The 18,650-nt window shown below is 36.5% G+C and overlaps 1 protein-coding gene and 1 long non-coding RNA gene across 12 annotated transcripts in view; one reads left to right on the forward strand and one right to left on the reverse strand.

Annotated features, from left to right (window-relative positions):
* The window catches only part of CFAP20DC (CFAP20 domain containing), a 266,758-nt gene that overhangs the window by 135,102 nt on the left and 113,006 nt on the right, over window positions 1-18,650 (reverse strand). For all 11 annotated transcript variants that reach the window (XR_003518687.1, XR_003518688.1, XM_027587613.1 and 8 more), the window contains exon 6: window positions 9,078-9,234. Coding sequence is in view for 9 of the 11 variants with exons in the window: in XM_027587613.1 (XP_027443414.1) it covers window positions 9,078-9,234 (157 nt within the window). In the remaining 2 variants the exon portion in view is untranslated. The remainder of the gene's footprint in view (window positions 1-9,077; window positions 9,235-18,650) is intronic.
* Window positions 10,380-18,650, forward strand: part of LOC113918799 — a 40,278-nt gene continuing 32,007 nt past the window's right edge. The window contains exon 1 of the long non-coding RNA XR_003518689.1: window positions 10,380-10,447. This is a non-coding gene — a long non-coding RNA (uncharacterized LOC113918799). The remainder of the gene's footprint in view (window positions 10,448-18,650) is intronic.

An 18,650-nucleotide genomic window follows, 5' to 3' on the forward strand; every position in this document is an offset into this window, starting at 1 on the left:
TTCCAGTTATTGAGGAAGGTAAATATGTATACTGTTGAGGAAGAAACAGCCAGAGGCTTGGCCTAGAGTTCCACCTTCTGGGACCTCAGCACAAGATGCCTTATTTCCATGGATCTTGTTTCCTCTCTGTGTAATTAGGACATTGGATTACATGGTCTCTAAGGCTCTTCCCCACTCCATGAGTCTATTAAGGCAATATATCATCAGTATTTCTAGTTTTTTTTCTGTGGCCTTTGAAGGGATAATTTTCTTCACATTGCTTGACATTCAATAAAGGCTTACGAAGAGAGAGAATGACTGAATAAATAATTGAACAAACAATTAGCCCACTCTTACTTCATTAATTCATCAAACGTGTATGACAGATTACCGGTGCCAGGTCATGTGCTAGAGGTAAAAATATGGAGACTTAACCTATGCCTTCAAGGGACTCTCAGTTTGAAATCATTCTTTTAATTATTCTCTTCTTGCATTTCTGAACACAGAACACATATGCCCAAGTGCTGATATTTTAGAAAGCACTGAACTGGGGTGTCAGGAGACCTGTAAAATCATCACTGGCAGAGCATAAGTCCCTACTTAGTGGATAATCATGTGTTCTTTCCTCTCTTCTCTTGGTTCTCTTGTTTTTCTCGTATCTAACTATCTGTACATATATTTTTTTTAAATACAGAATGATTTAAGTTATGATTTTTAAAAAATATTTAATTTATTTATTTGACAGAGAGAGACACAGCAAGAGAGGGAACACAAGCAGGGGGAGTGGGAGAGGGAGAAGCAGGCTTCCTGCTGAGCAGGGAGCCCGATGCGGGGCTTGATCCCAGAACCCTGGGATCATGACCTGAGCCGAAGGCAGACACTTAACGACTGAGCCACCCAGGCACCCCAAGTTATGATTTTTTTTAAATGTAGTAATGATTTAAGTTAATCAATAATTCAGTCATGCAAATGCCTAAAAATGCCCATCCACGTTTCCTCAGGAACCATAAAATTATGTCATAAATTCAATTGAATCAGCATGCTTTGCTACTTGTCCAGCATCAGCCATTCCTCTGGGCAAGTGAAAAACTGGTTAATTTCTTGTTCTAGGGTCCCAATAATTCACTTTCTGTTATATCCCACTGTGTGAACAGAGAACAGCAATGGAATTAGGCAACATTTTCTAGCTTGGGTGAGTTTAAGAGGTTCTAGAGTGAAATGTAGCGGCTTAAATAAACTAAGGGCAATGGGGTACTGAGCTTAAGCAAGCATTTAATACAGTATGTTTAAATTGAATCTCAGAACGAAATGTAAGAAACAGGTAAAAGAGTTTCCTATGATAAAAGTCTCAACCTTATGACTAACAGAACTGTCTTTGCAGAAGAAAATGTCCCCTCCCTCTACCTTCAGTATGAAAGATGAAGGGACATCCATTACTTATTGAATACAGACACCCTTAACACAGCCAGTCACCAAATCCTGGCATTCTTATTCCATGATGTTGTCTTCTGTCTCTCTCTTTCTTTAAATTTCCCCTCCCTTCCATCCTCCCAAGAAAGGCAGAACACTGTAGTAATTAGGAGTATAAACTTGAGTCCTACTACCAGGGTTCAAAACCTGCCTCTACTACTTAACAATTGTGTGACACTGGACACACTATTTGACTTCTCTGTGCCTAAGTTTCCTTATCTGTAAAATGGGAATGATAATAACAAACACTTTATAAAGTTTGTATGAGCATTAAATTAAGTTCATATATATAAAGTGTTTAGAACACCTACTGCTTCTATTAGCACCATCATCATTGTTATCACTTCTGTTGCCAACCTCCTTGTCCGGGGACACTCAATTTGCCCCATACTGTGTTGTCCCCTTTGTCCTCTTTTATCAAATTGTCTTGAAAATGAACTCTTGCAGTGTTTACTTTTCTGCTGTCTAAAATTACACAGAGAACTCTGAGGACAGGAAACTTGCTCCACCTCTTTATGTCAAAGTATGCAGCCTAGTAATAAAATATTATTATATTAAATTACACCTCCCACCTCTGCCATGTACCATACTGAACTCCCTGTTCCTTGAATGCATCAGATCTATTCATGATGCCATGCCTTTATACATACACAATCTTCCCTTTTCCTGAAATGCCTTCCTTTCTTGTTGTCTACTTCCATTACCTGAAAAATTATTTCATTAGTTGAGAAATTGTTATTTTTCCTTCAGGATATAGTTTGGAAAATTTATTTCTTTAGGTGAGTATAGACTGCTCTATGGAGTATCTGCTCCATGGACAGATACTGACCCATGAAATCATTTTCACTGGTCTGTGGTGAAAATGTCAGCCTTTATTCTGAAATTAACACCTTCCTAATGTGTGTGTGTGTTTAAATGTCTTTCCAATTAATTAAATGATTAGAATAATTGTAGTTTTTCTTGTGTGTTTGTCGGTTTTAATGCCCTGATTTGGTGAATTTAAAAATTGGCAACCTTATGTTAGTCAAGTTTTTTGTAACTAGGTAGGTCTGTGACATCCAAGTGCCTCTCCAAGTGGCTCTATCAAGTGAGAGTTAAGTGCTCCAACTCTCCTCCCAGTGCTTGTTAAGCCCATTAGGGAAGTTTCCTCCAGGTATAACAATCAATATGTACATGTAAATTTCCCTGAGAGATCCCAAGTTCCTCGAAGCATAGGCTGTGTCATCCCAGTGCCTGATTATAGGAGGCAGATAAATGGTAGCATCTACACAATGAATTATAGTTTATGTCTTTTCACATATATATTTATAGTTTATTGGATCTTCAAAACAACCTTATAATAACTAATGAGGAAATAATGCTCAGAGATGTTCAGAACTCACACAAAGCACAAAGTTGGTACGTGATCACAGCAATAAACTGTGGGACCATTAATCTGTGTTTTTAGTCTCTACAATATCAATTTAACTTCTCCAAGATGTACTCGCTTTATACACTTCATGCTTTCAGTGGGAATGTAATAGTATTTTACTTTAACTCATTTTACTGATGCAGAAATTGAAGCATAGAGACAGGGTGAGCACTTGTGCAACGTTAAGTCCTGGAAGCTAAATGAGGAATGTGGGGTTAAATTCCACAGCACCTGAACCACACCATGCTTCCCCAAGTCTACTCAGAACATTTTAGGCAATCTGAGATGCCACATTCATAAGACTTTTTTTCAGGCCTTCTAAAAGAAATCGTGCCAATGTTTGTTCTCGGAATTTTATAGATTATCTATTCACTTAAAAAAATTAATTATAAAACAAAATATATGTATATTGTTCAAAAATACAAATGGTACTATAATTATGAGAAAAAGTCATCATTCCCTAACTGTTGCCCCCCACCTCACACATCCCCTAGTCCTGCAATGCAGAAGCAACTATTCTCAAGCCTTTCAGCAATAGCTTCTAAATCTTCTGGTACTTCTCTGTTTATAAATAATAGCCTTATATTGACATTTCTGCACTTTTGCTTTAGATAATATCTCTGACTTCCTATTTTGGAAAAATACGGAACCACAGGAGACCTGAGTAGCCCAAGCAATCCTAAAAAAGAAAAGCAAAGCAGGAGCATCACAATTCTGGACTTCAAGCTATATTACTGTAGTCATCAAGACACTATGGCACTGACACAAAAACAGACACATAGATCAGCGGAACAGAACAGAGAACCCAGAAATGGACCCACAACTATATGGTCAACTATTCTTCAACAGAGCAGAAAAGAATATCCAATGGAAAAAAGACAGTCTCTTCAACAAATGGTGTTGGGAAAACTGGACAGCAATATGCGGAAGAATGAAACTGGACCACTTTCTTACACCATTCCCAAAAATAGTCTCCAAATGGATGAAAGGCCTAAATGTGAGACAGGAATCCATCAAAATCCTAGACAAGAACACTGGCAGCAACCTCTGTGACCTTAGCCATAGCAACTTCTTACTAGACACGTTGCCAGAGGCAAGGAAAACAAAAGCAAAAATGAACTATTGGGACTTCATCAAGATAAAAAGCATCTGCAGAGTGAAGGAAACAATCAACAAACGAAAAGGCATGCCTACAGAATGGGAGAAGATATTTGCAAATGACATATCTGATAAAGCGTTAGTATCCAAAGTCTGTAAAGAACTTATCAAACTCAACACCCCAAAACCAAATAATCCCATTAAGAAAGGGCAGAAGACATGAATAAACATTTTTCCAAAGAAGACATCCAGATGGCTAACGGAAACATGAAACAATGCTTAACATCACTCATTATCAGGGAAATACAAATCGAAACCATGATGAGATACCACCTCACACCTGTCAGAATGGATAAAATTAACAACACAGGAAACAACAGATGTTGGTGAGGATGTGGAGAAAGGGGAACCCTCTTAACACTGTTGGTGGGAATGCAAACAGGTGCAGCCGCTCTGGAAAACAGTCTGGAGGTTCCTCAAAAGGTTAAAAATAGAACTACCCTACAATTCAGGAATTGCACTACTAGGTATTTACCCAAAGGACACAAAAATACAGATTTGAAGGGGTGCATTCACCCCAATGTTTAAAACGACATTATTAACAATAACCAAACTATGACTATATTACTGTAGTCATCAAGAGCCATAAAAAAGAATGAAATTTTGCCATCTGCAGTGATGTGGATGAAGCTAGAGTGTATCATGCTAAGTGAAATAAGTCAGAGAAAGACAAATACCATATGATTTCACTCATTTGTGGAACTTAGGAAACAAAACAGATGAACATGTGGAAAAAGAAAAGAAAGAGGAGAGAGGGGGAGGCAAACCATAAGAGACTCCTAACGATAGAGAACAAACTGAGGGTTGATGGAAAGAGGTGGGTGGGGGATGGATTAAATGGGTATTGGGTATTAAGGAATGCACTTGTATGATGAGCACTGAGTGTTATACGTAAGGGGTGAGTCACTAAATTCTACTCATGAGACCAATATTATACTATATGTTAACTAACTAAAATTTAAATAATTATTTGGAAGACAAAAATAATTGACTGGATGGGTATAGAATTCTAAGTTGAAAATCATTTTTCCTTAGACTTTTGAAGTCATAGTTTTAAGGTCTTCTACGATCTAATGTTGTTGTGTGAAGTCAGACATCATTATTTTCATTCCTTCTCCTTTGTATGCAACTTGAATTTTAAAAAAATTCTGGAAGCTTAAGTAATCTTTTCTCTTTCTCCCTTCTATTCTTAAATTATACAACGGTGGTTCTTTTTTTCTTTTCGTTTTCTTTTTCATTTTCTGTTTTTGATGAGCTACATCAATGTGAAAATACCTGGCCTTTAATTTTGGGAAATATTCCTTTTTTTTTTTTAAAGATTTTATTTATTTATTTGACAGAGCGAGACACAGCAAGAGAAGGAACACAAGCAAGGGGAGTGAGAGAGGGAGAAGCAGGCCTCTTGCTGAGCAGGGAGCCCAATGTGGTGCTCGATCACAGGACCCTGGGATCATGACCTGAGCCGAAGGCAGATGCTTAACGACTGAGCCACCCAGGCGCCCCTTGGGAAATCTTCCTATATATCATCCTTCCTGCTTTCTCTAGCCTCTCATCTTAGAATCCTATTACTCTGCTGGTGGTCCTCTTGAACTAACTTCTAATATTCTTAACATTTTGATCCTATTTTCAGTCTTTTGGGTTTCTTTTAAACATTTTTTTTTTCTTTTGATTCTAAGTCTCTGGGGAAAGACAATACAATACAGAGTCTCAAAATAGCTGTATAGTTTCTGAGTTGAAATGTCCAGTGATATGAAACTTATTCACTCAAAACTTATTAGACAGGTCAGGATACAAGGACAAGAGAAAAACAGACAATAAAAACAGAGCCACAGGAGAGACAGATATTGGAATTGTGAGCCAAGGCTTTTTAAAATAACTTTGATTAATATATTTGAGAAATTAGATAACGAGATAGAGAATTTCAGCTGAGGAATGGAAACTATAAAAAAGAATCTAACAGAAATTCTAGAATCAAAAATATAATAACTGAAATTAAGAATGCTGAAAATGTGTTCATTCAGCTCCTTGATAAATATCCAAAGAAAGCCTACCTAGATGCTCCAAGAGAAATGTAGAATGATTCCAGCAGTAATATTCAAAATTGCCTAAAATAGACAAACTGTGGGGCATTCACACATGGCATACTGTACAGTAATTAAATAAACAATATAGAAGAATCTCACACAGTGTTTTGTTAAAGAATGTATATATGAAAGAATATGTACCATATGATTTTATTTAAATAAACGTCAAAAATAGGTAAAATTAATTTGTAGTGTTAGAAGTCAGGAGAGAGTTACCTCTCTAAGAAGAGAGAGGGTCATAATTGGGAGGAGATTTAAGTAGGGTTTTTGAGATATTTGTAATGTTCTATTTCTTGATCTGGGTGGTGGTTACAGAAATGTTTTCACTTTGTGTTAATTCCTAAAGCTGTACACCTATGATTTGTAAATGTTTCTGAATTACATAAAAAACTTATAATGTAATAAACTTTAACAAAATGCTTACTGAAATACAGCCAAGAACAAATTATTCCTATTTTATAGATGCAGTATGTTTTCTTAACTGAGAAAAACATATATGTATTCCTTTATCTATTTCTTTCTTGCTGTTAGTTTTGGTGTCTATCTACCATGTACCCAATGTATCTGAGCTGAGAAGTTCTCTGGTTCAGTTCCTCCAGAAAATAAATATCCTGTTGTCTGCTTATTTGTAGTTGGAAGGGGGATCTGGGATCCTATAGCAACCCGTATAGAATTTTAACTGATCTCCTTGTTTTTAGCCACACCTCTTCTCCTGCCTTTGACAGTACCTAGAGCTGCCAATTCTTGAGTCCCTCTGAGGTTCTATGTTATGAATCTCATTGGCAAACCTTTCTGTAAACCCAATAGTTTCAGCTTTCTCTGGTCTTCTAAGTTAGTTGTCACTCCTCAATCTTACAAAATTTATGAACACACTTTGCCTATTGTTTTCTACTCTCCCATCCTCTTCATCCTGGTGGGTTTATCACCATTTTTATTCCTGTAATTTTAGTGGGGCTTGAGGAAGGATCAGAGATAAAAACTTGCATTTAATATGCCATATTTTGATACACTTTTTTCCTTACATTTATTTAAAAATACTAATCAGGTTATGATTCACCCCCTATGATCTGATACAGAATGCACATATACTTCTATAAATTTTGAGGTTTCTTATTAGCTGGGTGATATTTTTTTTTAAATGAAGGCTTTCACTTTCTTGTATAGCCTTTAAATGGTACATAAGATGAGTGACTGCACTTCCTGGCTTGTGATCTCTCTGGGGAGCTCTTAATGCACTGCTGTGTTTTATTATCAAATGAAATTTATAGGCACAGTGTCCTATTCCAAAGAGTGAACCACACAAGGATTTCTCAGACACTCATCCAGACAGAGCATAAGTCTGAAGTTTACTTTATACAAACTTCTAAGAAATCACCTTTGCCATCTTACGTGTTGCTCTGTTTCCTGGGCTTCTAGAAAAATTGATTTTGTTAAAAATAAAAATCAAAAGGAAGCATCAGTATTCTCTCAATACTTTCAGTTGTTTAAGACTATCTTAGCAGGAGAATTTGTGCCATCTTATAAATTCTAGATGGTTCAGTTATCTGCAGAGTGTATTTATTAATCATATAATGAATAATGTGTATATTTCCTATCTTTCTAGGAATAACTAATTTTTCTATTTTAACATGATCATTAGAAAATTAATATATAAATGTAATTTCTCTCAAATGACTTCATGAAACGTACACAGAGTAATGAGATAGTATATACTGGACAATGGCAGAGCCTTTTAAATGTTGACATCTTTTTTTTTAAAGATTTTATTTATTCATGAGACAGAGAGAGAGAGAGAGAGTGCGGAGGAAGGGGCAGAGAGAGAGGGAGAAGCAGGCTCCCCGCTGAGCAGGGAGCCCAACTCGGGGCTCGATCCCAGGACCCCAGGATCACAACCTGAGCCAAAGGCAGATGCTCAACCCACTGAGCCACCCAGGCACTATGAATATTGACGTCTCTTGAACACCGCTGTTAATTTGGTGACATTGCTACACAATGAGTCCCATCTCCTTCGTCAGGAATCAGATATTCACTTTGCTAGCCACCCTTGCAGCATGTGATCTAGGCTCTACAAATCAGACACAGCCATGTCTGCCTTTGTTCAGTAGAGAGAAACATGAAAAGTCTACTTCTGGTGAAGGTGGTGAGGAAGAAGACATTTAGTTTTCCGGGGCAGCAATAATAGAAATTCTGGAACCTAGAGCCCAGCATTATGCTGTGACTTAGGGAGTCTTTGTCCAGTTTCAGTAGCTACCGGGGGTCTTCCTTGGAGCAGTCTTGTGGTGGGGTTGTGTTTGTTCTTGCCTGTAGCCTCTAAGCCTGACTTTCTGGGTATCCTTGAGATTCTATGAACTGGCTAATTTCCTTATATAAATTCTTTTTTCTGTTTCAACTACCCAGAGAGGATTCCATTGCTTGCAACTAGAAACCCTGACTAATTCACATGGTAAGTGCTATCATAAAAAAAAAGAAAAATAATCACAAAAATAAAAAAGATATCTTTGACATTCAGCTACAGTAAAAATAAACATGTGATTCAGAGTAACAATGACATATGCTACAACATGAATGAACCACAAGGACTTATGCTAAGTGAAATAAGCCAACTATAGAGAGACAAATACTATATGCTTTTACTTACATAAGGTATCTAAAATAGTTAGATTCAAGGAATCAGAGTGGAATGGTGGCTGCCAGTGGTTGAGGAGAAGGGGAAATGGGGAGTTACTAATCAATGGGTTTTGATCAAAATGAATAAGCTCTAGAGATCTGCTTACAGCACTGCACCTACAGTCACTAAAAACATATACTACACCTAAAAATTTGTTGAGGATAGATCTCATGTTAAGTGTTTTTCCACAATAAAATAAGATAAATTTAGAAAAACCATTATCATGTACTCATGCTATCCAAAGGTATGTCTAATTTTAAGCACATTGCAGAATTTAAAAATCTTGACAGTAGCAACTTGAACATACCATCTTTATCAGCAGTGTCTTTAGGCTTGCATTTTAAAGTGAAGATCTTCCGCAGCTTACAGTTAGCTGAGACAATAATTCCATCCAGTGACTGGAAAACTGCTCCCTTGAATATTTCACTCGTAAATGCCACCAAGTCTATGCATAGATTGCACCACTAAAATAAAGAAAAGAAGAGTAAGTACTTCTATAATCACAGAGATGAACAAATCATCTATATGTGGGTAGGCCAGAGAATTGAGGCAATTGTCTGGATCAACCAGCCCCAACTCCTCCCTTAGGCAAATCTCTATTTTGGCTTCAGTTTTCTTAAAAATTGCCTTGATTTTTCCAAAGAAGTCATCATAATCTAAACTAGACATTGGTCATCTGGCTGTAGAGTTCTCATGAGGCAAGATTCTGACAACTTTGGGGAATAACTCTGGATCTGTAGGCAGTATGCTAGTGGGAAGCTAATTGCAGGTGCATTAGACCACTTAAATCTTGAAAATCAGGGATAAGTAGCCAATTGTTCCTTCAAGGGGACTAATTTGATCATAATTAGCCACTTATATTTGTTAAAAAAAAACATGGATGAAATTGGAAGCTGGGTTTAAATTGTGGCCAGTGCTGTCTACTTAAAACCAATTAACCTATTGTACAGAAATAGATTCTTTCAAAGAATTTGTAATTATGCCTAGAATTTGCCAGTTTTTAAAGTACTCTTGCAGGGACTAATTTCTGCCCATTAAACAATTAGACTCCTCAATACTTCATCAAATGAATTCTCTAAATGGAGAAAATAATCATTTAGTAAGAAATTAAGACACATTCAAGATTGCAGGACAACAGGGAAAAGAATTTTTAAAGTTAAAAGAAAAGTAGTATTTAAGGTTGTCTGTACTTCTTTTAAAATATCAGGCTCTTGCATTATTTGATTAGAAGAACAATTTACATAAGGTTCATTTTATTAATCTGTCAAAATTGAAAGTTGTATTTATTGATAAAGGAAATAAGGATGTTATTCTTAAAGGCAAATTCTATTTAGGAATGTTGATTTTATTATGAAGGAAAACCTGAGATGGTTTCCACTGTAGAAAAGTAAAAGAGATTGCAGTAAGTTCTTAATTAAATACATGAAGACTATTTGTAGGTATCTCAACAGAAAATTATATTCTTAGGCCATGGGGATGCTCTGGTCTTTGGGGTGAAAAAAAGTCCGGTGTAATAAAAGGTGGGAAGGAGGACTGTGTGTGATCCAATAATGAGACTGGCTTGCCCTGCAGGGTGGCGAGCTCTGGAGAGGTATGAGAGGTAATTGTGGGATGGGCCAGTAAGGCCAGGTTCTGGAGGCATTGAATGATTAGGAGGAGAACCTTGGACTCCAGAGGGTAAGGTATCACTTTGATTCTTGAAGGAGAATATGACAAGAGTAGAGTGCTGGGAAGTCTGAACTAACCATAATGCAGGAATATTTGGGGGTGGGAGGAAGGATGAGGTAGAGTAGAGATAGACTGAGGCACAGAAAGACCAGTCAGTCAGTCATTTAAGCATGAAGTGAGGAGGGTCTGGTAGAGGGCTAGTATAGGAGGTGGGATGTAAGGGACGAATCCAGGAGGCATGCCCTAGGGTGAATGAAACATCAGGGCTTGGTAAAATCCAGGTTATAGGGGATGGAGGTATTGGGGTTTCTAGCAATCCAATAATAATTATTAATATTATTATATTAGCATCACTATCTAAAATTGACAAATCAAAAGGTATTCTTTAAAAATACAGAGAGAGGAAAAGTTAAAGAGTTGACAGTATGATTAGAGGAGTGGAGAAATGACATCATCACTATCGTTCTGTGGTTCCTATTCCTAAAAGACTTGACTATGTCTCATGTGCAATTATTCAGCTGGTTTGTCCCAAAAGTTAACTGTATTCATCCATTCTTCCCCATAGGTGCTAAGCACTTCTCTCAGGTGTTAAACGCTGGGCATGACTCTGACATTACAGCAAGGAATAAGAGAGTTCTTCCAGTCTGAGAAGGGAGGCTGGAGGCAGACATGTAGTGTCTGTTTTATACTGTTAGTGCAGACAGGGCTCAACGTGGGAGGATGGGGAAGTTCAAGAAAGGCTTCTTTAAAAAAATTTTCAAAATGCCATGATATTATATGCAAATATAGGCCCAAACATGCCAAATTTTATACAAAATATAGTTCTTGTCACTTCTCCACTCCTCTAATCATACTGTCAACTCTTAACTTTTCTTCTCTCTGTATTTTTAAAGAATACCTTTTGATTTATCAATTTTATACATCATCTACTGTCTTCCTAATGGTAGATAAGACTTGTAGTTCACTTACCCTCCTTTCTCCGCTTCAGCCTCCCTAGATAATTGTCTCCCATTCGTTCTTTTATCTTTTTCCTCAAAATCCATATTCTGTGTTTTCCTTACTGTGACTATGTGAATATTGTACACAACTGAACCAAGTGATGCTCTATGATTACCTTTCGTTATACAACTTCTTTATATTTCTAGAGTTAAAGATTGTTTTTAAAATTATCTGCGTTATTGTATTTGAATCCAAGTTTTCCTATATCTAGGAAAGGCTTAGAGGTGACATGAGCTTGGTTTTATGTTATTTATTTATTTATTTAAAATATTTTATTTATTTATTTGAGACAGAGAGAGAACAAGTGATGGGAGGAGGAGGGGCAGGGGGAGAGGGAGAAAGAGAATCCCCGCTAAGCACGGAGCCCAATGCAGGGCTCGATCTCAGGACCCTGGATCATGACCCGAGCTGAAGGCAGACACTCAACCAGCTGAGCCACCCAGGCACCCCATGAGCTCGGTTTTAAACAAGGAATAATACTTTCCAAATCCAGGGAGGCGTGGGAACATGCTGGGCATTTCTTCTCAGGGCCCTGACCTTTATTCCCTACTTAGATGAACCCTCCAGTGGGCTGCACCTGTATACCTCATCAGACTCCATCAGCTGGCTTGGGAATTGGTGTCCTCTTCCTTCAAAAACTCTGAGTCCCAGGAAACCAGGCATTACCTACTACACACTCTTCTTATTCATCACAGTCAAGCTGCTGTTATTCCCCTGCCTGGACTCATGCATCATGGAAAGTGCTCAACAAATAATGATCTACGTGTGTGTGTGAGATATCTGAAGACATACATACACATACATGCCAATACACATACTTTCAATCTTTCATTTTACTTTTTTTAAGTTTTAATTTTGATTCCAGTTAATGTACAGTATTATATTAGTTTCAGGTGTACAATATAGTGATTCAACACTTCCATACATCACCCGGTGCTCATCAGGACAAGTGCACTCCTTGATCCCCATCGCCTATTTAACCCATCCCCCCAACCACCTCCCCTTTAGTAACCATCAGTTTGTTCTCTAAAGTTAGGAGTTTGTTTCTTGGTTTGCCCCTCTCTCTCTCTCTCTCTTTTTTTTTTACCTTTGATTGTTTTGTTTCTTAAATTCCACAGATGAGTGAAATCATATGGTATTTGTCTTTCTCTGACTAACTTAATTTTGGTTATCATTATACTCTCTAGCTTCATCCAGGTCGTTGCAAATGGCAAGATTTCATTATTGTTTTATGGCTCAGTAATATTCCATTGTATATTTATCCATTATTATTTATCCATTCATCAGTCAATGGAAACTTGGGCTGTTTCCATAATTTGACTATTGTAGACAATGCTGCTATAAACATTGGGGTGTATGTAACCCTTTGAATTATTTTGAAGTATTTTTGTATTCTTTGGGTAAATACCTAGTACTGCAATTGCTGGATTGTAGGGTAGTTTTTTAAAAATTTGAGGAATCTCCATACTATTTTCCAGAGTGGCTGCACCTGTTTGCATTCCCACCAACAGTGTAAGAGGGTTCCCTTTTCTCCACAACCTCACCAAAACCTATTGTTTCTTGTGTTGTTGATTTCAGCCATTCTGACAGGTGTGAAGTGATATCTCACTGTAGTTTTGTTTCGCACTTCCCTGATAATAAGTGATGTTGAGCATTTTTTCATGTGTCTGTTGGACATCTGTATGTCTTCTTTGGAAAAATGTCTATTCATGTCTTTTGCCCATTCTTTAATTGGATTATTTGTTTTTTGGGGTGTTGAGTTGTATAATTACTTTATATATATTTGGGTACTAAGTCTTTATTGGTATGTCATTTCCAAATACCTTCTCTCATTCTGTAGGTTGGCTTTTAGTTTTGTTGATGGTTTTCTTCGTTGTGAAGAAGGTTTTTATTTTGATGTAGTCTCACTAGTTTATTTTTGCTTTTATTTCCCTTACCTCAGGAGATATACCTAGAAAGAAGCTGCTATGGCCGATGTCAAAGAAGTTACTGCCTGTGTTCTCTTCTAGGATTTTGATGGTTTCAGCCTTCATATTTAGGCCTTTAATCTATTTTTGAATTTATTTTCATGTATGGTGTAAGAAAGTGGTCCAATTTTATTCTTTTATAAGTTGCTGTTCAGTTTTCCCAACACCATTTGTTGAAGACAGTCTTTTTCCCATTAAATATTCTTTCTTGCTTTGTCAAAGATTAATTGACCATATAATTGTGGATTCATTTCTGGGTTTTCTATTCTGTTCTCTTGATCTATTTGTCTATTTTTGTGCCAGTACCATACTATTTTAATTACTACAGCTTTGCAATATAACTTGAAGTCCTGAATTGTGATGGCTCCAGCTTTTCTTTTCTTTTTCAAGACGCTTTGGCTATTGGGATCTTTTGTGGTTCCACATAAATTTTAATATTCTTTGTTCTAGTTGTGTGAAAAATGCTGTTTGTATTTTGATAGGGATTGCATTAAATGTGTAGATTGCCTGGGGTAGTATAGACATTTTAACAATATTTGTTCTTTCAATCCATGGGCATGAAATGTCTTTCCATTTCTTTGTGTCATCTTCAATTTTTTCATCAGTATTTTGTAGTTTTCAGAGTACAGGTCTTTCACCTCTTTGCTTGGGTTTATTCCTAGGTATCTTATTGTTTTTTTGTACAGTGAGATTGATTCCTTATTTTTTTTTTCTGCTGCTCCATTATTGGTATGTAGAAATGATTTCTGTATGTTGAATTTGTATCCTGTGACTTTACTGAATTCGTTTACCTTTATTGAATTAGTTTTTTGGTGAGGTCTTTTGGGTTTTCTCTATACAGTATCATGGCATCTGCAAATAGTGAAAGTTTTACTTCTTCCTTGCTGATCTGGATGCTTTTTATTTCTTTTTGTTGTCTGATTCCTGTGGCTAGGAATTCTAGTACTACGTTGAATAAAAGCAGTGAGAGTGGATGTTCCTGCCTTGTTCCTGACCGGAGAGGAAAAGCTCTCAGCTTTTCCCCATTTAGGATGATATTGGCTATGGGTTTTTCATATTTGGCCTTTATTAAGTTGAGATATGTTCCCTCTAAACCTCTGTTGAGGGTTTTTATAATGAATGGATGTTGTACTTTACTAAATGCTTTTTCTGCATCTATTGAAATGATCATATTTATAATTGTTAAATCTTCTTGTTGGATTGTCCCTTTTATTATGATATAGTGCCCTTCTTTGTCTCTTGTTACAGTCTTTATTTTAAAGTCTTATGCTTTCTTTTATTAATGTGATATATCACATTGATTGACTTGCAAATATTAAACTACTCTTGCAACCCAGGAATAAATCCCACTTGATCGTGGTGAATGATTTTTTAAATATATTGTTGGATTCAGTTTGCTAGTATTTTATTGAGGATTTTTTGAATCTATGTTCATCAGAGATAATGGCCTGCAGTTCTCTTTTCTTGTGTTTTTATCTAGCTTTGATATCAGAGTAATGCTGGCATCATACAATGAATTTGGAAGTTTTCCTTTATTTTTGATTTTTTGGAATGGTTTTAGAAGAATAGGTATTAACTCTTCTTAAATGTTTGGTAGAATTCACCTGTGAAGCCATCTGGTCCTGGACTTTTGTTTGTTGGGAGTTTTTTGATTATTGATTCAATTTCTTTGCTGGTTATTGGTCTGTTCAACTTTTCTATTTATTCCTGTTCTAGTTTTGGTAATTTATATGTTTCTAGGAATTTATCCATTTCTTCTGGGTTGTCCAATTTGTTGGCATATAGTTTTTCATAATATTCTGTTATGATTGTTTGTGATTGTTTGTGATAATATTCTGTAGGATTTCCGTGATTTTGGTTGTTATTTCTCCTCTCTCATTTGTGATTTTATTTATTTGGGTCCTTTCTCTTTTCTTTTTATAAGTCTGGCTAGAGGCTTATCAATTTTATTGGTATTTTTTTCCAAAGAACCAGCTCCTGGTTTCATTGATCTGTTCTATTGTTTTGTTGTTGTTGTTCTTATTTCTATATCCTTTATCTCTGCTCTTATCTTTATTATTTCCTTACTTCTGCTGGCTTTAGGTTTTGTTTGTTGCTCTTTTTCTAGCTCCTTTGGGTGTAAGGTTAGGTTGTTTTATTTGAGATTTTTACTGCTTCTTGAGGTAGGCTTATGTTGCTATATACTTCCCTCTTAGGACCAATTTTGCTGCATCCCAAAGGTTTTGGACTCTTCTGTTTTCATTTTCATTTGTTTCCAGGTACTCTTTTATTTCCTCTTTTATTACCTGGTTGACCCATTCATTGTTTAGTAGCATATTATTTAACTTCCATGTATTTGTGGGCTTTCCAGATTTTTTCTTGTGGTTGACTTCTAGCTTCATAGTGTTGTGGTTAGAAAAGGAGCATGATCTGACTTCAATCTTCTTGTATTTGTTGAGGTCTATTTTGTGGCCTAATATGTGATCTATTTCAGGAAATGTTTCATGTGCACTTGAAAAAAATGTGTATTCTGCTGTTTTTGGATGGAATGTTCTGAATAGATCTGTTAAGTCCATCTGGTCCAGTGTGTCATTCAAAGCCATTGTCTCCTTGTTGATTTTCTGTTTAGGTGATCTTCCCATTGATGTAAGTAGGTTGTTAAAGTCCCCTACTATTACTGTATTATCAATTAGTTCCTTTATGTTTGTTATTAATTGTTTTATATATTTGGGTGCTCCCATGTCAGGTGCATAAATATTTATAATTGTTAGATCTTCTTGGACTGTCCTTCTTATGACATAGTGCCCTTTTTTGTCTCTTATTACAGTCTTTGTTTTAAAGTCTAGTTTGTCTGCTAGAAGTATTACTACTCCAGCTTTCTTTTGATATCCATTTAAATGATAAATGTTTCTCTATTCTCCCTTTCAATGTGCAGGTGTCTTTAGGTCTAAAATAAGTCTCTTGTAGGTGTGTGTGTGTTTTAATCCATTCTGTCCCTGTATGTCTTTTGATTGGAACATTTAGTCCATTTACATTCAAAGTAATTATTGATTGATATGTGTTTATATAATTTTATTACTTGTTTCGTGGTTGTTCCTGGAGATTTTCTCTGATCCTTTCTTTACTTTCTCTCTTTCATGTTTTGCTGATTTTCTTCAGTGATATATTTGGATTTCTTTCTCTTTATTCTTTGCATGTTTATTAGTGGTTTTTGATACATGGTTACCATTAGGTTTGTATATAACCTTTTCTGCATATAGCAGTCTATATTAATGATGGTCATTTAAGTATGGACCCATTCTTTTTTTCTCACATTTTAGGTATATGTTATATTTTATATCCTTTTTTTGAGTTCCTTGGCTGATTTTTTTTATAGAAATAATTAATTTTTACTGCTTTTGTGTTTCCTACCTTTATACTGTCAACTTTTGGTATCTCCTTTCTAGTCAGAGTTCCCTTTAATATTTCTCACAGGGCTGGTTTAGTGGTCACAAACTCCTTTAGTTTTTGTTTGTCTGGGAAACTCTTTATCTCTCTTTCTATTCTGAATGATAGCCTTGCTGGATAGAGTATTCTTGGTTGCAGATTTTTCCCACTCAGCACTTTGAATACATCATGACACTTCCTTCTGGCTTGTGAAGTTTCTATAGAAAAATTTCCTGCTGGCCTTGCGGGTTTTCCCTGGTAAGTTAATGACTTCTTTTGTCTTGCTGCTTTTAAGATTCTTTTCTTTATCATTATATTTTGCAAGTTTAATTATAATATGTCATGGCGTGGGGCTGCTTTTGTTGATTTTGATGGGAATTCTCTGTGGTTCCTGGATCTGGATATCTGTTTCCTTCCCCAGATTAGGAAAGTTTTCAGATATTATTTCTTCAAATAAATTTTCTGCCCCCCTTTCTCTCTTTCCTTCTTCCGGGAATCCTATAATACAAATCTTATTATATCTGATGGAGTCACTGAGTTCCATAAGTCTGTTCTAGTTTTGTGTAATTATTTTTTCTCTCTCTTGTTCAGCTTGATTACTTTCCATTACTCTGTCTTCTATGTCATCACTGATTCATTCCTCTGCTTCTTCCATCCTACTATTCATTCTATTCTATTAAGTCATTTCTTCCTCTGCTTCTTCCATCCTACTATTCATTCATTCTATTAAGTCATTTCACTTACTGAATCCTTTATCTCTGCTATATTATTCCTTATCTCTGTCTTAAGGGTCTTTTTCATGTCTTCCACTCTTTTCTCAAGTCCAGTGAGTATTCTTATGATCATGGTTTAAAATTCTCTATCTGGCATGTTATTTATCTGTTTTGCTTAGATCTCTGGTTTTGGCCTTGTTCTTTTTTTTTAATAATTTTTTATTGTTATGTTAATCACCATACATTACATCATTAGTTTTTGATGTAGTGTTCCATGATTCATAACACCCAGTGCTCCACGCAGAATGTGCCCTCTTTAATATCCATCACCAGGCTAACCCATCCCCCCACCCCCCCTAGAACCCTCAGTTTGTTTTTCAGAGTCCATCGTCTCTAATGGTTTGTCTCCCCCTCCGACTTACTCCCCTTCATTCTTCCCCTCCTGCTATATTCTTCTTCTTTTTTTTTTCTTAACATATATTGCATTATTTGTTTCAGAAGTATAGATCCGTGATTAATCAGTCTTGTACAATTCACAGTGCTCACCATAGCACATACCCTCCCCAATGTCTATCACCCAGCCACCCCATCCCTCCCACCCCCCACCACTCCAGCAACCCTCAGTTTGTTTTCTGAGATTAAGAATTCCTCATATCAGTGAGGTCATATGATACATGTCTTTCTCTGATTGACATTTCACTCAGCATAACATCCTCCAGTTCCATCCACGTCATTGCAAATGGCAAGATCTCATTCCTTTTGATGGCTGCATAATATTCCATTGTGTATATATACCACAGCTTCTTTATCCATTCATCTGTCCATGGACATCTTGGCTCTTTCCACAGTTTGGCTATTGTGGACATTGCTGCTATAAACATTGGGGCGCATGTACCCCTTCGGATCCCTACATTTGTATCTTTGTGGTAAATACCCAGTAGTGCAATTGCTGGATCATATGGTAGCTCTATTTTCAACTGTTTGAGGAACCTCCATACTGTTTTCCAGAGTGGTTGCACCAGCTTGCATTCCCACCAACAGTGTAGGAGGGTTCCCCTTTCTCCACATCCTCACCAACATCTGTCATTTCCTGACTTGTTAATTTTAGCCATTCTGACGGGTGTGAGG

Source organism: Zalophus californianus, chromosome 1 (assembly GCF_009762305.2).
Source record: "Zalophus californianus isolate mZalCal1 chromosome 1, mZalCal1.pri.v2, whole genome shotgun sequence".
Lineage (NCBI taxonomy): Eukaryota > Metazoa > Chordata > Mammalia > Carnivora > Otariidae > Zalophus > Zalophus californianus.